We start from the raw sequence: 23131 nt of genomic DNA, 5'->3' as shown, positions 1-23131 counted from the left end.
TTATTCACACCGGAAAGGACCCCGTTGAATGTATCAAATGTGTCAGTACCACTCAAATCTTGCACTTCTTGCAGCATCTTAGCACTGACACTAGAAAGAGGCCATATAAGCAGGAGGTGAGGCACTATGGAGGCAGAGACAGGTGGATCTCTAAGTTCAAAGCCCTTCTGGGCGACTGGGGAGATGACTTGGTGGTTAAGAGCACTGACTGCTCTTCCAGAGATCCTGAGTTCAATTCCCAGCAAGCACACGGTGGCTCACAACCTTCTGTAATGGAGAGATGTGCTGGAGAAATGGCTTAGTATTTAAGAGCACTTGCTGTTGTGTTCTTCCAGTATTCGAGTTCAATTCCCAGCACTCACATGGCAGCTCTCAACTATCTGTAACTCCAGTTCCAGAGAGTCCAATGCCCTCTCTGCCTTAGAGGGCACCAGGCACACATAGGGTTTGCTTATATGCATGCAGGAAAAACACACACACACACACATAAGCATGAAAATAAAAATAAATAAATCTTTTAAAAAAAACAAGCAAGAAACCATGTGACTATAATTGAGATTGGTACAACTTCCAGGTGTGATTCCTTGGGTACAGTATATGTCACAATGGAGAATCATTGTGAGTGTTTGGACAAATACATTGAAATATATTTCTGAAGTGGATTCAAACTTCTTTGGATAGCTACGACGATCATATTTTTTTATTTGGATGGATGACTCCCCACACACACACACACACACTTTCTCCTACAAAGTACTATCTGCCAGAATATCACACATCCAAGTGAACAACAGTGATCTAAAATTTACAATAAACTAATAAAATCTCAACATTAAAAGGTGGTAGTGCTTTCTTTTTTGGTATTGTTATTGCTACAATGTGCCTTCATCCTTCTGAGGAAAAGTGGCGACTGAAGAAAACACTGATCACTCAAAAGATCTCCACACAACACCAGGAAAAAAACCTGAATCTAATAAATGCAAAACTCACAACACAAACATATAATAAATATGAAAGCAAATATGTTAATATTACAAGGCTCCAACATTTGAGTCCAAAGATATCAAAATGATTGATTGAAATGCCAATTAATAAACTCAAGAGCCTAGAATTAAAAGTTATTAGCAACATCAAAGAAGATACAAATGAGCAGATAAATGAAGGAAATGATTCAATTCAAAACTTGGACAAGAAATTTAACAACTCGGATGAGATATTTGATAAAGAGACAGAGATTCTAAAAAAAAAAAAAAAGAAAAAAGAAAAAAGAAAACAAACAAAATTCTCAGAGATGAAAAGCTCAATAAAATTCAAATTAAAAACTCAATGGATAAGAAACCCTGACTTAGGGAACCGAAAACCAAGCAAACAAACAAGCAAAAAAGTCAATGGATAAAGTCACTAATATACTATGACCAAATGAAAGAAAAAAGTGAGCAATGTAAAGCAAAATTGAGAAATTCTTATGTTCACACAGCGCTAAAGAAAGGAGGGGGCTGCAGATAGTGGCTCAGCAATTAAGAGCCCACACTGCTCTTACAGATAAGAAAGTTAAATGAGGTCACATTATGACTTCATAGACAATACCTTATATTTAGACTATCCTAAATATTACAACAAAAGACTTTTAGAGCTCATAAACTCAGAAAAATAGTAGATTCAAAGTCAACACTCAAAACTTAGTAACTTTTCTATACTCCAATAATCAATCCAGTGAGAGCAAAGGGAGAAAAGAAGATCTTATTCACAACAATCTTCAAAACAATAAATACAAAGGAGTAACCTTAACTAAGCAGGGGAGAGAATTCAATAAAGAGAACTATAAAGCACTGAAGATAAAAAGCTAAAGAACATCCTGAGGGTGGGGGTGGCACATGCCTTTAATCTCAGCACTAGAGAGGCAGAAACAAGTGGTTTTCTGTAAATTCAAGGCCAGGTTGGGCTACACAGCAAACTCTGGGCCAGCCAAGGATGCACAGTAAGACACTGTCTCAAACAAAAATATAAAATTGAAGAACATTCTAAAGGTTTATAAATGACTGCCTATATTAATGGATCGATCAGCATAAGTAATATTGTTAAAACTGACATTCTCTTTTTTCCATTTATTTATTTACTTTAAATCCTGATTGCATTCCTCTTCCTCTCAGTCCTTCCCTTACGTACCCCTCTCCCTTCCCTTCTCCTCAGAGAGCCCCCTCTCCACCCACCCCCACCCCATACCAACCCAGCCTGGCACATCAAGCCACTGCAGGACTAGGCACAACCTCTCCCAGTGAGGACAGACAAGGCACCCCATTTAGGGGAACAAGATTCACTGACAGGCAACAAATTTAAAATGGTCATATTCTTTTTTTTTTTTTTTTTTTTTTTTTGGATTTTTGGATTTGGTTCTTTTGAGACAGGGTTTCTCTGTATAGCCCTGGCTGTCCTGGAGCTTACTCTATAGACCAAGCTGGCCTCGAACTCAGAAATCCACCTGCCTCTGCCTCCCAGAGTGCTGGGATTACAGGTCTTTGCCACCACCACCCGGCTATGGTCATATTCTTAAAAGTGATCCAAAATTCAAGGCCAGCCTCAGTTACTATATGAGTTTAGCGTCAGACTGGGTCCAATGAGACCCCGTCTCTGATTAATTAATTAAAATAATTATTTATATATATATACAGATATATATATATGTATATATATATATAAAATGAATATAGAAGTAAAAGCATTAATGGGAACAGGAGAGACACAAGAGGGGAAGGATGAAAGAAAGATGCTTGTGAGAGGAACATGCCCAGTGTTTAATACAAAGTTATACAAAAACTGAAGAAAGGGAGAGTTATAAATTCTAAAATATTAAGTAGGCAACCTAGGTTTTAATCTTCATGAGTTTGAATTAGGCATTGATTTCTTATTTATAATACAAAAACAAGAATGAAAATAGTAGGTGAATTATGCTTCATCAAATCAAAGATATGCTTCAAAGAGTACTCTCGAAGACAAAATAAAAGAAATGACAAGCTGGACGGTGGTGGCGCATGCCTGTAATCCCAGCACTCCGGGAGGCAGAGGCAGGCGAATTTCTGAGTTCAAGGCCAGCCAGAGTGAGTTCCAGGACAGCCAGGGCTATACAGAGAAACCCTGTCTCAAGAAAAACAAAATCCAAAAAAAACCAAAAAATAAATAAATAAATAAATAAAAATAAAACAATTTAAAAAATAAAAGAAATGACAGAACAGAAAAAATATTTACAAATTATGTAAATGCATATAGTTCAGATGTAAAAGGCTCCCAAACAGAATATCACTATTATATTAATATTTTTATAATAGCATGGATAATCAATGTGCAGATATGCTTCCAACTGTATCAAAAGTATTTTCTTATGGTTGGTTTGATCAAACTAATATTAAGTATGTTCCATTACATACAGAAATACATACTGGGTTTCCCCTATACCATGACTCCAGCGGGTTGCATGATGCACCCTATTTTATATTGTAGGCCAAGCCTGGAAGGGGGTTGCAAATATGGAATTAAAAAGTGGCAGCAGATATAAAATGGAGCCTGAGGGAAGGAAATGATCTCTAAGGAGCTCTGGTGCTCATCAGTTCCTCAAGATAGTTTTGTAACCATAATTCCTCTAACAGTTTTGGACATTCCATTGTTAGTCAAGCGGTAAACCTCGGTGAGAACAGCAAGTGAAAGATTTTTCTTCTTGTTACGCATCATTGGAAATAGCTTGTTCCATGCTCATCCCTATAGGTACTTTTTAATCTAAAAACTATTCTGTTGCCACTAAGAATTACAGATGTGAAAGGCATTCTCTTCAAACCACACATTTGCTATTCTGTTGCTTAGTGATATTTATATTGGCTAAAATGTAAGGATAATCAAGCCATCCTATACATAAATGTAGTTGGTATATATTTTCTAGCACTAATGTCTTTCAAAAAATCGAACACTGTACTTCTGATTGGCACATCATAAAACTGCCTCTCCCTGAACTGACTGGTTGAGACCTGTTTTTTCTGAGAGTTTTAGGTACAAGCAGCAGTCTTCTTTGCGGGCGGGAGAGAGGTGGGGAAGCAGGGCGGGGGGGTGGGGGGGTGGGGGGGTGTCTACAGAAGAAGCTGTCCTGTTCTGGGTTGTGTGGGTGGGAGACACTCCAGAAGGAGTTGAGGCGATCTCAAGCAGAGTTGAGGCTTCCCAAGCTGCAGAGGGATCAGCAGCTTGGGACTGAATTTTAGCAGCTTCAGCACTTTTTATTGTTACACAAAAGACACTTTTAGCAACTCAATCACTGTGTATCAAAGCCTCTAATCTGAGCTTAGGGTTGTGTGAAGTGGTTCTCAGCCTTACTAGACTACCTGGTTTGTCGGGTATGTCTAGGGACTAAGTTATGCAAAGACTCTGAGAATCCTTTAAAGGAAGAGCCCATAAAATTTCAGATAACAATCACTGACAAAAGGCTACTTCAAATCCTAGGTGCCATCACTCCAGATTCCTGCTAGAAACAATGGTTCTGCTAAAATTCTGCTATGGGAAGCCCGGTATGGTGCATGTGCGCCTGTGTGTGCATGCATACGTGCGTGCCTGTGTGTGTGCATGCCTGTGTGTGTGTGTATGTGTATATATGTGTTTCATATTCATGCTAAAGCTTTTATGTGGCGATCAGAAGATAACTTGAGGAACTCTGTTCTCCCCCTGCCATGCCACCATGTATCTTATTTAACTTGCTGGAGGTGCCAAAGCAGAATCACTTGAGTTGCAGGTCATATCTTTAAATTTTCCATTCACACCAAAGAAGAAGGTAGGAACGACAGGGAATAGTGTTCGAAGTTTAAAAGACAAGATTTAGAAAACCATAATGTGGGGATGGCTGCGGAGAGCCACCTTGGTGTCAGCTGCCTTTAATCCTAGCACTAGGGAGGTAGAGGCAGGTGTACATCCCGAGTTGCAGGACAGCCAGGGCTACACAGAGAAACCCCGTGTCAGGGGAAACAAAAGCAAACAAAACAAGAACAGAAAACAAAACATTAAAAACAAACAAACAAACAAACAAACAAACCCAACCAACTACCACCACCATCACCAAAACCCATAAAACAAAATAGCGACAACAAAAATTTTAAAAAAGAAAAGAAAATTATCATGTAAGCAGTATTTTACCAAGTGTTCTTGCAAAAAAATTTTTAAAGTTTATATAACTATGAAACTTTATAATGATAGTAGTGAAAAAGGGAAAACAAAACTGTGTTTAAAAAATCGCGGGTACCATCAGCCAATGACTTGAACGAGTGGATGTAATCCCAGGCAGGTGGATTTCTGAGTTCGAGGCCAGCCTGGTCAACAGAGTGAGTTCCAGGACAGCCAGGGCTACAACAGAGAAACCCTGTCTCGAAAAACAAAAACAAAAAACAAAAAAACAAAACAAAAACAAAAAAATGTGAAAGGTGTATCAAGTCAGATGTTTTTAAAAACCGGGGCTTTTAATGTTTATTCCCAGGTGATCACAGATTTTGTATTTGCATGCGCACAGACACAATCTGGAGCTCTGTTTTGGGGCTGCAGCCCAAGGTTGGCTAGCAGCGTGGGCGATGGTTCCCATGGTGTTGTTCCACTTTCCCAAGGCCAGTATCCCAGTCTCCAGCCAGGGCCTTCGAGGCTGCTGGACGCAGTGCACATGCTAGCACTCATCCCTGGCTTACTGGCTGGTCACCAGTGAGCCCGGATGTACACGTTTGGGGGTGACGTTTTACCCGTCAGGCAGTGCGCCCCGTTAGATACGGGGGCACTCTCGCAACAGAAGCTCATTTGGCACTGGACCGCGCTAAGGTTCGGTCGTGTGTTACCGCCGCTGCCGCCATTTGAGTGGCTGGCGCCCGGTGTTTCCGCGCTCCTCCCTTCTCGCTCCGCCTCCTCCCCTTCTCCTTGCCCCTCTTTTCCCCTCCTCCTGTCCTTCCTTCTTCTTTTCCTCCCGCTGCTCCTCCTTCTCCTCTAAGCTCCGGACGTCCTGTAGCGCTCTGGGTAAGCCTCTCCGCACCTCCCCGCTTCAAAGGCGAGGAAAGCGGCCGCGATGTGCGCCCAAGGGCTCCCGTGCCCTCCATAGTAGGCACCCGAAGCCCGAGGACTCATGGCCCACCATCTTGTTTCGGGCCCTGGGGAGGGAAAGCGCCTGGGCAACGCGGAGCTTGGGCAGCTTGTGGCGATCGCGGGCTGCCACCTCCCAGGCCTGGACCGGGCATGGGTGGCCGCGTGGGCCCGGGTCGGGCGGTAGCCTGGCCTCCTAAGGCCTGGGAGGCAGTCAGGCCCCCAGTAACTCTCTGGCTTCGCTTTCTAGAGTCAGCTCCTGCTGCTCCTTTGAACATTGGATAGCGAAGGCACCCTCCTGGCCGCGGATCTCTTCTGTCTTGGGAAAAACTGATGGGGCATGCCGAATTTTCCAGCCTCGGGCTCCTGTGGCCCTTAAGTTCTGCCTTACCCCTTGCCCAGGACCACTAGCGGGTTTCCCGTGCTAGTACCCTTGTTCTTCCCAAAGGGACTACCCTCCTCTGTCACAAATCTCTTTCTCTTCGGGTTATTGTAGACGAATTTTAAATGTATGATTCTCCATCAGTGAGCTGTGCGGGAATTTTTAAGCAACGGGGGAGGGAAACCTGCTGCGGACATGGGAGTCCCTTTCAATGCTCCTCAAGTTTGAATTCTTTTAGGAAGAAGTCAATGTGAAGTGAACCAGTTTCTAACAAATGTGGGAGATCTTTATCCAAGGACCTCTCTTTGTTTGGGAGAATTGGCTAATTTTCCTTTTAGTTTATGAGCTTAAATTTTTGATTTTGTTGTTTGGGGGTTGGATTAAGAGTTTCGGTGTCTTTTAGAGCCTCTAAAACTGTATTTGATACATAAACAAATATCCAGTTTTAAGCCACAAAAGTTCCCTAGGTATTTGTGAGGTGCCTTAAAGAGTTACAGTGTAATTCAAGCCATCTTAAAGTAAAAAGAAAGAAAGAAAAAGAAAGAAACACTGTATCTATGAAGGTTCTAAACTTCGCTTTTGCTTTACGTTCGATATGGATATGTTCGAATGTAATTGTGACGTCACTATGGTGTTTGTTTGATGTCATTCCTTTGCAGGGTTCTAAGGTCTTAAAGAAATAGCTTCTCCAAGAGGTTATGTGGTCAGTCAACAGAGCCAGTTGTGGTGATTTTTTTAAATTATATTTGTGTGTGTGTGTGTGCACGTTTGTCCCCACAGTTTACAGGTCAGGTGACACCGTGGTAATTGTAAGTTCTTACCTTCTACTGTATAGGTCCCTGTAGATCTTTGATCATCAGTTTGGGGAGCAGACCCCCTTACTTGCTGAGCCAGTCTCAGAGAGTTCCTGCTGTTTTGTTTTATTTGTTTCTTTGTTTTTGAGAGGATCCCATATAGCCCAGGCCAGTCTTGTATTTGATATGTAACTGAGGCTACCCATGAAGTCCTGATCCTGCTGGCTCAGCCTCCAAAATACAGGGATTCCAGCTAAGAGCCATCAAATCTATCACCTTAAAACCAGTTCTGTTTTTTTAATTTAATTTTTATATGTCCAGATTTTATCCCCCCCCAGTCTACCTACTGCTCCCCCATCTCCACAAGGGCGTCCCCATCCCCCACCCCTACCTCAACAGATCTCTAAACACCCTGAGAGAGGCCTCCAGTTTCTTGAGGGTTAGGTGGATCTTAAAACCAGTTCTTAAGCCAATGACTTCTGGCTTTTACCTAAGGTTCAACTCATTAAATAATGCCTCATTTTTGATAGGCATCTCAACGTTCCAGAGAAAGGAGAGCAGGGAGCTCACCTAAAACTTTTAAGAAGTGTTACTTAATTCCCATTTCTACTTTTTTTTAAATCACTTTCCTATTTCTTTTTTAAGATTTATTTTATTGTATATACAGCATCCTGATTGCACATATGCCTGCAGGCCAGAAGAGGGCATCAGATCCCATTACAGATGGTTGTAAGCCACCATGTGGTTGCTGGGATTTGAACTCAGGACCTCTGGAAGAGCGGTCAGTGCTCTTAATTGTTGAGCCATCTCTCCAGCCCCCTTGTCTCTACAGTTTTAAAAGATGTTATATTGTTTTGTGCATTTTAGCATTTGAATAATACTACATCCAAGTATGTTGAAAACCTGAAGAAGAACATAGGAAAGAGTTCTGATAATGAAGAATTTCCAACCTCAGCTTCTCCAGCTTGCTCCAGTTTGCTAAAATATCCAATATAGGCTGGCCTTTTCGGCCCAATGTTTTGCCACTTAGCATTACCTTTTATTAAGGGAAGGGATATAGAATTGTATGCCTTCCTTTTTCCACTTACTTTTCTAGGAGAACATTTAGAACCATACAGAAATTTTTGGAAGTACTATATATAATTATATACTAATTAATAGCTGAATAATTTTTTTCTTTCTGTTTTCAGGGAGGACTTTGTCTTTCTGGAGCCCAAAAAGTGACGTAATTGCTGCCACTAAACGTGACAATTTGAATTGAATCACAGGGAACCCTATGGTAGGAAAGAAACAAGTCCTTTAGGTTGTCTTCTGATTTTCACACATATGCAAACACACACACACACACACACATATATACTGTGAAAGATTTGGTTTTTAGATTACATTAAGTAATACTTTAGGAAGCCGTGAATTACCCAGTAACTTGAATAAAAATGTACCTCTAAACATTTAAAAGTTCATGGAATAGTACTCAGCACTTAAAAACAATGAATTCATGAAATTTTTAGACAAATGGTTGGAACTGAAAAATATCATCCTAAATGAGGTAACCCAATCACAAAAGAATACACATGGAATGCAATCTCTGATAAGTGGATATTAATTAGCACAGAAGCTCTGAATACCCAAGGCACAATTAGCATAACAAATGACTCCCACAAAGAAGGAAGGAGAGGGTCCTGGATAGGCTTGATGTAGCATTGTAGGGGAGTACCAGGACAGAGAAAAAGGAGGGAGGTGATTGGAGAATGGATGGAGAGAAGAAAGTTTATGGGACATATGGGGAGGGGGAATCTGGGAAAGGGGAAATCATTTGGAATGTAAACAAAGAGTATAGAAAATAAGTATATATATATATAATATATATATATAATATATATATATTTAAAACAGGAAAAAATAAAATAAAATTCATTCTCTACAAATTGCTTTTATTTTGATAATCAGCATAAAGAAAAAGGGGTTGCAAAAACAACTATTTGATGACAATTTAGATATGATACTCCTTTTTATACCTAGAAAAAATGAAAAATATCAAGGCATGATGGTGCATACCTGTGATCCTAGCAATTGGGAGGCAGAAGCACAACGATTGCTGCAAAGTTTAAGGCCAGACCAGTGTGCAATTAAAACTTTAAGCTAAGCAGAGTTACATAACAAGACCCTGACTCAGAGAGAGAAAAAGGAACAATATGAAGTGGGAGGAGAGAGGGGAAGAGGAAAGTGGGGAATGTAAATATAAACAAGTGCATTTAATTTAATTCTTTTTATATTGTATGTGTGTTTGGGTATATGCACGCACATGCATGCACAAGTATGCCAAAGCATTCATGTAATGGTTAAAGGACAACTTACATAGCTGGTTCTTTCCTTCCATTATGTGAGCTCCAAGGATTGAACTCAGATAATCAGGCTTGATGTATGCCTGCATGCCAGAAGAGAGCATCAGATCACATTATAGATGGATGTGAGTCACCATGTGATTGGTGACAATTAAGCTCAGTACTTCTGGAAGAGCAGCCAGTGCTCTTAACCACTGAACCATCTCTCTAGCCCCTAGTGCTACATATTTTATTTTAATTTTTTATTATGCATTGTATTTGTGTGTGCAGGTACACCTGTGAATGTGTATATGTGGGTACAAGTGAAAGCCACAGGAACTCAGGTGTCATCCTCAGAAATTCCATCAACCTCCTTGAAACAAGGTTTCCTTATTGGTCTGGAGGTCACCAACTAGGACAGCCTGGTTGGACAACAACGCCCAGGAGTCCTCTTATCTCTGCCCCCTCAGCTCTGGAATTACAAGTGCATGTTTTTATGTTATTGGTTCTGGTGACCAGACTCAGGTCCCCTACTTGAAGGGCAAGAACTGTCTTGTTTTATTTAACACACACATACACCAATTACTCAGAATATCTCCACACAGGACCAGAAAAAAACAACCCTGAGCCTAATAGATGCAAAAATCATAACATAAAAATATAATAAATATGAAAACCAACATATATTAATATGATAAGACTTCAACATTTGAGTTCAAAGATATCAAAGTGATTTTGTGTGTGTGTGTGTGTGTGTGCGTGTGCGTGTGCGTGCACGTGCGTGCGTGTGTGTGTGTGTGTGTGTGTGTGTGTGTGTGTGTGTATGATACATGTATATGGGTGTGTGGATACCAGAGCATGCTTGCAGACATCAGAGGACAACTTGCAGAAGTTGGTTCGTTCTTAAACTTGAGGTTTTCACACTAGGCAGCAAGTGCCTAAAAGTCCTACCAGCCTGATACCTTCATTTTATAAGGTGGAAAACAAACTCCTAAACTCTTACCTTGTCAAGAATCATATGATAAGTTTGCTTAAGATTGAAATTAGACCCAAAGATTTCTGACTCAAGTTTCACGTTTCAGTATTTAGTATTTGAAACTCATAAAAATAATTGGTGATTTGTGCTTGTTTTTAGTTGGTTCTTCAATTTGATGGAAAAAGACAACTCTTCTGAAGAAAAAAGTACGTATTGTTTCTGCAATTGATATTGCGTATATGGATTTTTTAAATTACATCTATTTATTTATATACTTAAACTTATTTGTGTGTGTGAATATACATGTGCACATGTGCATACATATGGTGGTCAGAAGGCAGCTTGGCTTTCCCTTCTACATCTTGGATCCCGGGAATTAAACTTTTGCCATCAAGCTTGGTAGCAAACGCCTTTTGCTGGCTGAGCCATCTTGACAACCCATGAATGGCGTTTATACTGATAACCTTTCTTTAATATAGGTTTACTGAGAGGTAGGTACATTTAGTTTTTTCTTAGATTCAAGTTATGCATACAATTAAAAGTGAATGATCTACAAAAAATGATTAAATGGACTAAGGAAATGGCTCACTGGCTAACTGCTTGCTTGCTGCACTAGCTAGCATGAGACTCCTAGTTCAAATCCTCAGCACTCATGTAAAATACTAGGTGTGGCTGTGGGGCCACGGAAAAGTGAATTATTGGTGTAAGTGGAAGGCAGCCTAGCTCCACATTCAGTGAGAAGTCCTTTCTCAAGGGAATTGAGCAGGACACCTGCAGTTTTCCTCTGGTTCTTATGAGCACATACATCACACATACACGCAAATATAAGGTAGAAATCAAATGTATGCATAAGCAACAGTTTAAAACTATCAGTATGCACAAGTTGCCTTTGTTTCTTTAAATTCAGCAACGCCTTATTCGTCAGATTTCTAGCCTGTAGATTAATGCCTGCTTTCTATGCAGTAAACAAAGTAAAAATAATATGTCTTTCCCTCCTATGTGGGACATGTACAATTAAGATGCATTAAAAATAGTGAAAAGTTTGAACTGTCATATTAAATCTTGAATTTCTGATAATACAGGGAATTGATTAGAGGTAGAAGAAGAAAACACATTGAATATAAAAAGGTGAAACTCTGAATTATGCTTTATTTGTTTAACTTTGAAGATCCTGTATAACATTTTAGGGGAGAGATTAAAAATGAAGGCAGTCGGTTTATAATATTGTTTACATTTGGAGGATGAGAAGCTTTTATTTATTTTAGGCACATAGGGGAACTACTAAGCATTAGAAATATTATTCTAAGAAATAATTTTCGGGCTTAGAGTGCGACTTAGTAGCAGAACACTCATCGCTAGCATACATGAAGCTCTGTGTTCAATACCCAGCATTGAAAAAAAATTGCCATACATGGATAAGAGGGGAAATTTAAAATTTTGGAAAATGGTACCAATTTGTTAGGGGTTTCTTTTGCATGCTATCCCCAACTTAGTGTTTTCATGCACTGACATGTAAGGGTATTATAAACTGTCAGCCTAATTTTGGGCCAAAGGCAGGTATGTTATTTTTAATATAAATACCTTTAGAAATGACTATATCATAATGTTAATGTGTTGTGTTTTGAGAGAGAGAGAGAGAGAGAGAGAGAGAGAGAGAGAGAGAGTGTCTATATGGTGGGGTAGTGGTGATGACAGTCTTGTTGCACATGTAGTAGTAAAAGGAATTGGTTTTCATCTTCCACCTACCATGTTTCTGGGCATTGAAGCACTTTCCCTGCTGAGCCATTTTGATACCTCATGTCCGTATTTTATATGTCAAAATATCATTGTCTAAGCCCAAATTCCAAAGTTATTTTCTGTTATTAGTTATCTCCTGCCCCAGCCAAATCTTACTCCATCACATGTATATCCCCATTGTTATTATTTTAACTCACATTTCCAGTTCATTTAGCTGACACAATACACAGTTATTTTAAGCCAAAAAGCTTGGAAGGGGTTTTTTAGATTTATTTGTTTATATAATGCATATGTGTGTGTGTGTTTCTGTAGAGGCCAAAATAGGGTGTCATATTCCATGGTCATAGGCTTATGGGAGTAGTCATACGTGGGTGCTAGGAACAAACCTTGGGTCTTCTGGACGATCACCAAGTATTCTTAATCATAGTGATAGTATGTGCATGCACATGTGCACATAATTATGTACTCACTAGTCTCCCCAAGGTGTTTGCCTTGAATTACTTAGGTGGTTTTCTATATTGTTTTTTAAATACCCATATAATGGGCTGCAGAGATGGTTCATCATTTAAGAATAATTGGTGGTCTTGCAGAGTACATTATTTAGTTCTGGTCCCAGCTTCCACATGGGGGTTCATAAACATCTGTAAACCTAGTGCTTCTTCTAACATCTGCAGGTACCAGGTATGCATATGGCTCATATACATACATGCACTCAATATCTATATACACATAATTTTAAAAAAACTAGAATAAATACTCATAACTTTCTTGGACTGGAGAGATGGTTAAGTGGTTAAGACCACTTAAGAGGTCAGGACCTCTGCTCTTCCAGAGGTCCTGAGTTCAATTCCCAGCAACCATGTGGTGGCTCACAGCCATCTGTAATGGGGTCTGATAGCCTCTTCTGGTGTGTCTGAAGACAGCTACAGTGTACTTACATATATAAAATAAATACTTTCTATTGAATCATCAGTCACCATTAGGTAACAATTTATTCTTTTTGTTTGTTTGTTTTTTCGAAACACGGTTTCTCTGTGTAGCCCTGGCTGTCCTGGAACTCATTCTGTAGACCAGGCTGGCCTCGAACTCAGAAATCCACCTACCTCTGCCTCCCAAGTGCTGGTATTAAAGGCATGCACCACCATTGCCAGGCTTAATGATTTATTCTTATAGAAGATGAAAAATTTAAAATGTCAGCATTGTACCCCTGTAACCATCCACTAAAGGAATAAGTATAGCTAATCCTTTGCGGGGTTTTTTTTTTTGCTAAATCTTTTTTTTGGTTATAGGGACTCATGTATCCCAAGTCATACCTTAACTTCATTTACAATTAGCAGAGTGTTGTGGAACACTGTGTCTTCTGGATGCTGGGAGCCTCCTGGCCTGGTATGTGTTAAAACAAGACACAGAGTCAAACTCGGGTGTAGCTTTAAAGACTGGTAGTCTCCAGATATTCTAACTCTAACTATACTAAATACTTGTTGATAGCTTCTAAAAAGATCCTAAAAACTTTCTTGTTCCTTCTGAGGATTAGGCAATTAACATCTTCATTGTTCTGCAGAGATCTGCTTTAAAGGTTGGGCCAATAGCTAGTGATTGTTATATATGTTTAATAACAGGAAAAGCATATTAATAGCAGGAATCTTTCCTAAATTGAATTTCTCATGGTCTTGCCTACTGAAGCAAATCTGTAGTGGATTATAATCCAAGGTGGACTCATCTCAGGAAGATCACCTGCTAGTTATTCGCTTGTCCTATAAAGGCTCCTGACATTCGGGAATTACAGCCTTTTCCTTCTCGAACTTTCAGCAGCTGTGATTACTTGAAGGAGACCTACACAAGCTTGACAACTTTTCTTCATAGACTTGGAAAAAGGCTTATGACTCCCTTCCTACTCCAACGTTTTCTAGTAATGGTTACTAGTGGAGGGGACTCATGAGGCCATATCCTTCCCCAAGGATTTATAGGAAAATAGATGCTGGGAAGAGGAGCTCATGAGGCTTCTTCCTCCTCCAAAGATTTAGAAGCATTTAAAAAATGATGGTATTGAGACTGTGAAATGGCTCAGTGGGACCAAGACTGATGACTTGAGTTCAATCTGTGGGACCCACATGATAGAAGGAGAATTAATTGTAGGTGGTCTTTGCTACTTTATGGGTTCTTATTTTCCCTACCCTTTATCCCCTTTGTTTTCACTCCATAACACTAGACAGAAAAGAAACAAGGAGAGAGGGGAGAGAGGAATTAGGAAAATCCTTGAATCTATTTTTTTCTTTAGTTTTAGTTTTTGTTTTTTTCTTTTGTTTTCTTCCTTGACTATGGCTACTAGTAAAATCGCAACCAACCTCCCTAAACCAACTTTTATCGGGGCTCCTCTGAAAAGTTCCCAGAATTCCAAGTATCATACAATCACAGAAATTATCTACAGCTGGCAAAACAATGCTTCTGCTAGAGCATGAGGCAAGTCATGGTCAGCTGCTGTGGACTGGGATTAAAACAAAAGCACATTCTTAAGGATTTTTGTTTTTTTAAAGAAACACTAACTTTAGAATTCTAAAAACTGTCACTGCAGAGAATGCACTCAAAAAATAAATGTAAAACAAAAAGGGTTGACTGGAGAGGAGAGCTCATGAGACCCTGTCCTACACCAAGGAATCATAGACAGTTAACAAGTTGCACAGTTAAGGTTGCCAAGAAGAGGGTCTCACCTCTCTCAAGGCTTTATAGACAGTAATTACTAGGGAATGAACTCCAGAGACCATAGATCAGGGCATGATTTGTAAGCAATTAATAAGGGACAAGTTCAGAGTTCCCTCTTCAAGACTTACAAGCAGTTGTTTCTGGGGGAAGCGTTCATGTATGTCTCCAAACAGAAGAAAAGTTTTGCATGGAGGGATGGGCTAATGAGACTACTTGGTAGGCAGAGACTGTTTCTTCAGTAGTAAAGCCATCTTCCATAAGTTGATCACGATCTTGTAAATAACCCCCAACTAAAAAAAATTAGAAGTCAGGTGCACATGCCTTAATCTAACTGCTCCAGGGGCAGATGTAGTGACAATTTTGGGATCTTGGTTTCTTTAAAAACACAGACATATAAAATTTTATCATTTTAATCCCAGGTGTGGAGTATGGGGCTGCTTCAGATTGTTTACAGTATCTGACTATGAGTTGTCTTGTGCGGCTAGCAGGGGTATGATTTTGCCAGCAGCAGATAGTTTCTGCAATTGTGTGCCATTTTTAATCCTGGAGACATATTACAGGGTATATAAATACTAGGGTCCCTGGAAACATGGTAGGTTGTGGGTTGTTATTGGCTGTTGTTGGTTGCAGTTTGTTAAATAGTCATGAGCAAAGGAGAAACAAGAAGAAATTAAATATCCTGATGGCAAAGCTCAAACTTGCCCCAAGGAACTTGATACTCCTAATCAGCAGGAAATAATATTATGATAATGTTACCTTCTTTCCAACCCCTGACTTTATTCGGGGACCTCTTGCCTTTTCTATCCCTTTTTCTCTCTTATCTAATGGTAGGGAGTTGAAATGGTATAAAATGGGTGGAAGAAAGAACCCACAAAGTAGCAAACACCACATACAGGCAGAGGCAGGTGGACCTCTCAGTTCAAGAACAGCCTGGTCTTTGTAACCAATGCTAGGCCAGCCAAGACTAAATAAAGGAGACTAAGAGGGTAAAAATACATAATATAGAAGAAGATGGAAAGAGGAGAGTGTGCAAAAGGACATATAAAATATAAGAGAAAAATAGAAGGGGAGGTGTAGGACAGGGGTAGCGAGGTAATTGGGAAAATAGGGGGGAGAATCTACTCAAATACACATTGTTTGAAAAATGTAGTAGTACTGCTAATACTTTGTATGGCCTCAGTGAGAGAGGATGTACCTAGTCCTGCAGTGACTTGAGGTGCTAGGATGGGACGATAAGTGGTGGGGGGGGGCTCCCCCTTCTCAAAGAAGGAGGAAGCAATGGAGGGAGGTGTGTGAGGGAGAGACTAAGAGGATGGAGGGGCGATATTGGTATGCATGTATGTATGTATGTATGTATGTATGTATATATGAATGGATGGATGTATATATGGATGGATGGATGGATATTTGTATAAATGTTTAAAAACCTTTTAACCAACTTACACTTTAGTTCTGTTCTTGGTTCTCTCTCTGGGGTGTGTAGATATCCTGTTTTTGTTCAGGAAAAAAATGTTCAAGCAACACTGAGGATTATCTTAAACTGCTAATATTTTTGTCTCACCTCCAGAATACTGAGACTGTTGTAAGTTTGTGCTGGGAATTGAATCTAGGTCTTTATAAATGCTAGGCTATTCTACAAGCTGAAGTACAAAGCTGGCCCTCTTTCTCTCTATTGATTCTTTTTCTGGAATTTTCATTAGATAACATTTTATATTTCTGTTTCTAACTGAGCGTGGGTATACACGCCTGTAACTCTTGACATTTGGGGGCTGAGGCAAGAGGATTTCCAAGGGTTTGAAGTCAACGTGGGCTACAAATCAAATACCACGTCAGCTAAAACTACATAGTAAGATCTTATCTCAAGAAAATTGATTTTTTTTTAAATGTATCATTTGGGGGCTGGAGAGATTGCTCAGTGGTTAAGAGCACTGACTGCTCTTCCGAAGGACCTGAGTTCAAATCCCAACAACCACACGGTGGCTCACAACCATCCGAAATGAGATCTGACGCCCTCTTCTGGGGTGTCTGAAGACAGCTACAGTGTACCTACATAAAATAAATGAATAAATCTTCAGGTTTTATTTTATTGTTATGTGTATATGTGTATACCGTGTGTGCACACATGCCACAGCACACATGTGTAGTTCATAGGATAACTTTTGTGAGTCCTTTTACCTTCCACTTTTACATGGCATGATCAAGGGTTTGAAAATCAGGTCATTAGGCTGAAGCAATAAGTCTTTACCCACTGAGCCATCTTTCCAACCCCTGTTTATTATGTTTTTGCCAAATTTCTCTAAAACATATTGCTTTGAATTTCTCTTGTCCTTTGTATTGTCTGTTTTGTTTAAGGTATTAACCTATTGCTTTGGTATTTCCTCAATTTTTTGGTGCTCATTAGTTATCCATATTTATTTTTGCTACTGTTTTTTTTAATTCTTAGATTTTTAAAATAATTATGTTTTCTATGAGCTGTGTGATTATTCAGAACTGGTAATATTTACAGTACATTCTTTGTTTAATTTCTCCAGATGAGAACTGTCTATTCTACCCTGGAATGGGATAAGCTTTTCTATTTTCCCTATTTCCATCCTAGTATGTTCAGTGGTGGGAGGTTATTCTGTACTCTAATACCTCTGGTGCAGTTTTTTCCTCCTTCCAATCTAATTGCCACTTATTTTTGGTTTATTTCCTTTTTAAAATACAAGTGATGGGTTTTTGTTTCATGTAATGATTATATACTCTCTTTTTCGTACATATAATCATATCCCAGTCATATAGCATAAGCATAGATTGGTTAGATTTTTATCTTAAACTTTTGGCTACCTGGGGCAAGAGAGATGAATCAATAGTTAAGAGCACTACTATTCTTCCAGAAGACCCGAGTTTGGTTCTCACAGCCCACTTAGCTGCCAACTACTGTCTGTAAATCCTGTTTCAGATGATCCACGCCCTCTTCTGGCCTCTGCAAGCATTGCATGCATGTGGAGCAGGAACATACATGCAAAGAAAACATATCAAAAACCTAAAAAAAAAAAAAGTTGAAAAGCCAGGCAGTGGTGGCGCACTCCTGTAATCCCAGCACTCTGGGAGGCAGAGGCAGGCAGATTTATGAGTTTAAGGCCAGCCTGGTCTACAGAGTGAGTTCCAAGACAGCCAGGGCTACACAGAGAAACCCTGTCACAATAAAACAACAAAACAAAACAAAAATTTGTCCACTGTATTTCAACTGCTGTCCCCAGTATTCTAGCTACCTAGCCAATTGTTACCAGTTTTGGTTTGAGACAGGGCTTCATGTGTAGAGCAGGCTGGCCTCAAAAATGTCATCCTGATACTTCAACCTCCTGAATTACTGGTAGGCAGGGTTTCAGGAGTACACCACTGCACTGAAGTACTAGTTTAAATATTACAGGTTGTTTTCTCAGTTTATTCTTGCTAAATTATATACCAACTAATGACTATCAATTCATAGTTATTCTGTAGTATTCTGTAGTTTCCTTTAGAATTATTAAAGTTTATCTTTAATTGGCTTGCTTCCTATTACAAATATGTATCTTTTTCTTTTGAACATAAAGGTTGTTTTTTCCTATTGGAAATAAGACAATTCAAAAATGGCGGAACTTTTTATGGAATGTGAAGAAGAAGAGTTGGAGCCGTGGCAACAGAAAATAGAAGAAAGCGAAAATAAAGATGATGATGATGAGTTAATCTTTGTTAGAGAGATATCAAGTTCCAAACCAGCCATTTCAAGTAAGCATTTATTTCAATGAAGTTTCATATGCTGGTTGTTGTTGTTTTGAATGGGACAAACCTGTGACTGTTAGGGAACACCTTAGCAGTTAAAGCACTTGCTGTGCAAGCCAAAAGCGTGAGTCCTGGAATTTGGATCCCCAGAAGCCATGTAAATGCCAGGTGGGAATAGCAGCCTTCCATAATTTCAATTCTTAGGAGGCAGAGACGGAAAGTGACTGGGTAGATTCCAGTCTTATTGGCAAGCTCTGGGTTCAGTCCTCTGCCTCCGTGAATAGGGTAGAGCGGGATGGAGGAAGATTCCCCAGCATCAGCGTGGGAAGTCCAATGTAAATAATGCTTTGGTTGGTGTGGTGAATTGAAAAGGTATAGTCCCAGTAGATGCATGTGTTTGAATGCTTGCCCCATAGGAAATGGCCCTAATTAGGAGGTATGACCCTGTTAAGGAAGGGTGGCCCTCTTGGAGAAGGTGTGGCCTAGTGAGGAGAAGTGTGTCAGTGTGAAGATGAGGTGTTGAAGACTTAAATGCTCAAGCATTGCCTGATGTGAAACACATTCCAGTCCCCTTCTGCTGCCTTTGGATCAAGATGAGGAACTCTTGGCTCCTCTAAAACCATGTCTGCTTGCATTCTGCCATGCTTCCCACCATGGAAATGGACTGAACCTCTCAAACTGTAATCCAGTCCCAAATTGAATGTTTGCCTTTATAACAATTGCCTGGGTCATGATGTGTTTTCAAAACTATAAAACCCTAAGATCAGTGGGATATTGAATTACTGCTCCTATTTTGCTAGGGGTTATAGCTGATTTTAACTTTGGTAAGTGGTATCTATCAAGAAAATATCCCATTTCTTTTAGGTTTTCCAATTTGGTATGGTACAGATTTGGATTTTATTTTTAAAAAATTATTTATTTTATGTATATAAGTACACTGTAGCTGTCTTCAGACACACTAGAAGAGGTCATAGGATCCCATTACAGATGATTGTGAGGCTCCATCTGGTTGCTGGGATTTGAACTCAGGACTTCTGGAAGAACAATCAGCACTCTTAACCACTGAACCATCTCTCCAGCCCTTAAGGTCTATTTCTTATGTTTCAGCTATGTTACAATATCTAGGGCCTGTTGTGGTAGGGTTGCTGGGTTCTGGTGGAGAGATATATTGTCCTGGCTGTTATTGATTGTGTTTTTACATTGGTATCTAAATATCTGGGGTTTAGAAGACTGTAATTCTAGGTGCAGATATCTGTTCTTGTCTTTGTTGGGTGCGTGTTTTGTTCCTTGGTTTCTGATACCCTCTCTGGATCTTATTGGCTGGTAGAGAATTCTTCTGGGATCTTGATAGGTGTGACCACTGGGGGTCCCAGGTAAAATGTGTTAGATAATATTGGGATCTTAGAATGGACTAAGTTGGGGGTCCACAAGAGAGATGAAAGCAGGATCTTTTAGTTCCCTGGGAATGGTGGCAGAGAATATGTAGAGGCCACATTAGGTGTGCTGCTACAGATCTGAGAATGAGAATGGGGGATTAGGCCTGGTAGAATGGAGGACATAAAAATTTGCAGTTAGCCTATCTGCTTCCCTGGACAGAGTGCCCCCACCTACTTTTTAAAGAATCCCCATAACCTGCTCATTTATTCTGTATCTTTTCTCCTTTTAATTCAGATATGCAGAAAAGGAAGTATTTGAAATGCTTTGCTAAAATACCAGAAGATATTAAATAAGATTGTATGTGTCTAGTAAAGATTCTCACATCCAGACAACTGCTTCATCATTTAAACAGTTTAATCAGAAGTAGACATTTTTAGATAGTACAATTCTCAGTATCATTAAGTATTGTGTGTATGTGACAGGGAGTGGAGTACCAAGTGGAGTGCTACTTAAAATAAAAATGAACTAGGATCCAGGCAGTGGTGGCACACACCTTTAATCCCAGCACTCAAGAGGCAGAGGTAGGATCTCTCTGTGAGTTCAAAGCCAGCCGGATCTACAGCGCTAGTTCCAAGACAGCCGAAGACTACACAGAGAAAACCTGTCTGGATAACAGCATTTAGCTAGCATTATATCTATTTAGTTTCAGGTGATTCTACCAAGAAGGATAGAACTAATGGAATATATTTTCTAAATAATTCTACCTTTTTAAATTCAAAACTCAAGTAGTTTTTCTATATTTATTAATTCAGAATTCAAATTTTGTTGATGTTTTATGCCTTAAAATCTTTTTAGCATGTGGAATATATGATCTAAACATTTATGTACAGCTATTATCAAGGGTAATAAATACAAGTAATTCTATAAACCGAGAAAGTTATACTTACTATCTTAGGGTTACTATTGTTGCGATGGAATACCATGATCAAAAAGCAAGTTGGGGTGGAAAGAGTTTACTTGGCTTATACTGCGACAGCACTGTTCATCGTGGAAGAAACTCAGGACTGAAGCCAAGAACATGTAGGCAGGAGCTGATACAGAGGGCATGGACAGGTGCTGCTTACTGGCTTGGTCTCCTAGGCTTATTCATCCTGATTTCTTATAGAACCCAGAACCACCAGCCCAGGTGTGGCACATGTACAATGGGCTGGGTCCTTCCCCATCAATCAACTAATTAAGAAAGTGCTTTACAAGCTTATGTTCAGCCCAATCTTATAGAGGCATTTTCTCAATTGAGGTGACTATACGTTGTGTCAAGATGACGTAAAACTATCCAACACACTTATATTATTTAGGAATATACACACACAGTTAAAATGGCTTGTGGGTGGTGTGTGTGTGTGTGTGTATACATATATCCATATGTCTATATGTGACAACAGTTGATGAAAAAAGAGGCCATGAATTTTAAAAAGAGCAAGGACAGAGGTATATGGAAGGATTTAGAAGGAGAAAATGGAAGGGGGGAAGTTATTGTCATAATAATCCTCAAAATATTAGAAATAATTATTTAAAAGAAAATATAACCAGAATGTTTTTCTCAAAAGAAAAAAATGTTTTAGTGAACTCCAACAACAACAAAGTAGGAACAATTTGATGGTTTAATACTTAAATTGAAAATAAGATCAAAGTCCAGCATTGGTCGAACATACTTATAATTCCAGAAATATTGAGAGCTCAAGGCCAGTCTGACCTATATACTAAGACCCTGTCTCAAAAGATAAAGTAGAAAAAATCATGATATCAAATAATTTGATAAAAAATGTTTTTTCCCTAGACTTCTGTCATGTTTTCAAAAGAACAGTGCTTCTCAACCTTCCTAATGCTGGAATCCTTTACTACAGCTACTGATGTGGTGACCCCCACTCATAAAGTTACTACTTGGTAACTGTAATTGTGTTAATGTTACAAATGTAAATACCTGATATTTGATCCCCAAAGGGTCAGGACTCACAGGTTGAGAAACATTCTCATAAAATGTTTCATTTCCGTGATCAGATAACAATTCTCTTTTTATGTTACTTTTTACTAATTCTATGAGGAGATAAAAATAATTTTTGTGGTTTTATGGAATATGTTTGTTCTTTTTTTACCTGTGTGAGTTAGATTTTATGTCAACTTGGCATAAGCTAGAGCCATTTTTGAGGAGAGAACTTCAATTGAAAAAATGCCCACACCAGATTTGCCTATAGGCAAGCCTGTGTGGTGAATTTTCTTGATAAAGGACATAGATGGACCTGTGTCATACAGTGTGATGACATCCCTTGGTGGGTGAACCTGGATGATATAAGAAAGCTGAGCAAACAATGAGGAGAAAGCCATGAAGCAGCATTCCTCCAAGGCCTCTGTATCAGTTCTTGCTTCCAGGTTCCTGCCTTACTTGAGTTCCTGCCCTGACTTCCATCAATGATGGAGTACAACTTGTAAGATGAAATAAACTCTTTACTCCCCAAGGTGTTTTGGTCACAGTGATTTATCAACAGCAATAGAAACCATAATTTAGATATTGCCTTTTTGTGGTGAGAAATTTTAATCAAATTTTTACCTTCTTAATTTAAATATGATTCCTTGGTAATCAGAAAATTATGTTCACACAAGGATATGAGATAACAGTCTAAAATGCTCTAGGGTGTCATGTTAGTCCCAGATTGACTTCTAGAGTCAATTTAACCCCCTGAAGCTAGTCAAATACTAATATCTAGATTTAACTTAATCTGTTATCTGATAACTTTCCTTTCAGAATGCAAGTAATGATACTGAGAATCAGAAGAAGAGCAATCCAATCAGCTGGCCCATAATGAAACTTCCAGAAATCTAGGGGTGTCAAATGTGGCATGAGAATTGGGCATGGGCTTGATTTTTGAGTAATATGAACTTGAATCATAAAATCTAGTCATCATTAGGGGTATAATTATATTTCTATTAATGGGTATATATGTCCATTTTAGACAGT

General features: G+C 39.3%; 1 protein-coding gene across 6 annotated transcripts in view; it reads left to right on the top strand.

Moving 5' to 3' along the window:
* The first annotated feature begins 5779 nt into the window (after nucleotides 1-5779).
* Nucleotides 5780-23131, top strand: part of Znf280c (zinc finger protein 280C) — a 50493-nt gene continuing 33141 nt past the window's right edge. For 2 of the 6 annotated variants that reach the window (XM_052170945.1, XM_052170940.1), the window contains exons 1-4: nucleotides 5836-6021; nucleotides 8451-8539; nucleotides 10720-10766; nucleotides 18573-18747. In XM_052170945.1, the coding sequence (XP_052026905.1) occupies nucleotides 18609-18747 (139 nt within the window). In that variant the 5' untranslated portion in view covers nucleotides 5836-6021; nucleotides 8451-8539; nucleotides 10720-10766; nucleotides 18573-18608. The other 4 variants (XM_052170942.1, XM_052170941.1, XM_052170943.1 and 1 more) reach the window with 4 other exon arrangements.

Source organism: Apodemus sylvaticus, chromosome X (genome assembly GCF_947179515.1).
Source record: "Apodemus sylvaticus chromosome X, mApoSyl1.1, whole genome shotgun sequence".
Lineage (NCBI taxonomy): Eukaryota > Metazoa > Chordata > Mammalia > Rodentia > Muridae > Apodemus > Apodemus sylvaticus.
Note: the sequence above shows the minus strand (reverse complement) of the source record. Positions and strands in the feature narration are given on the sequence as shown.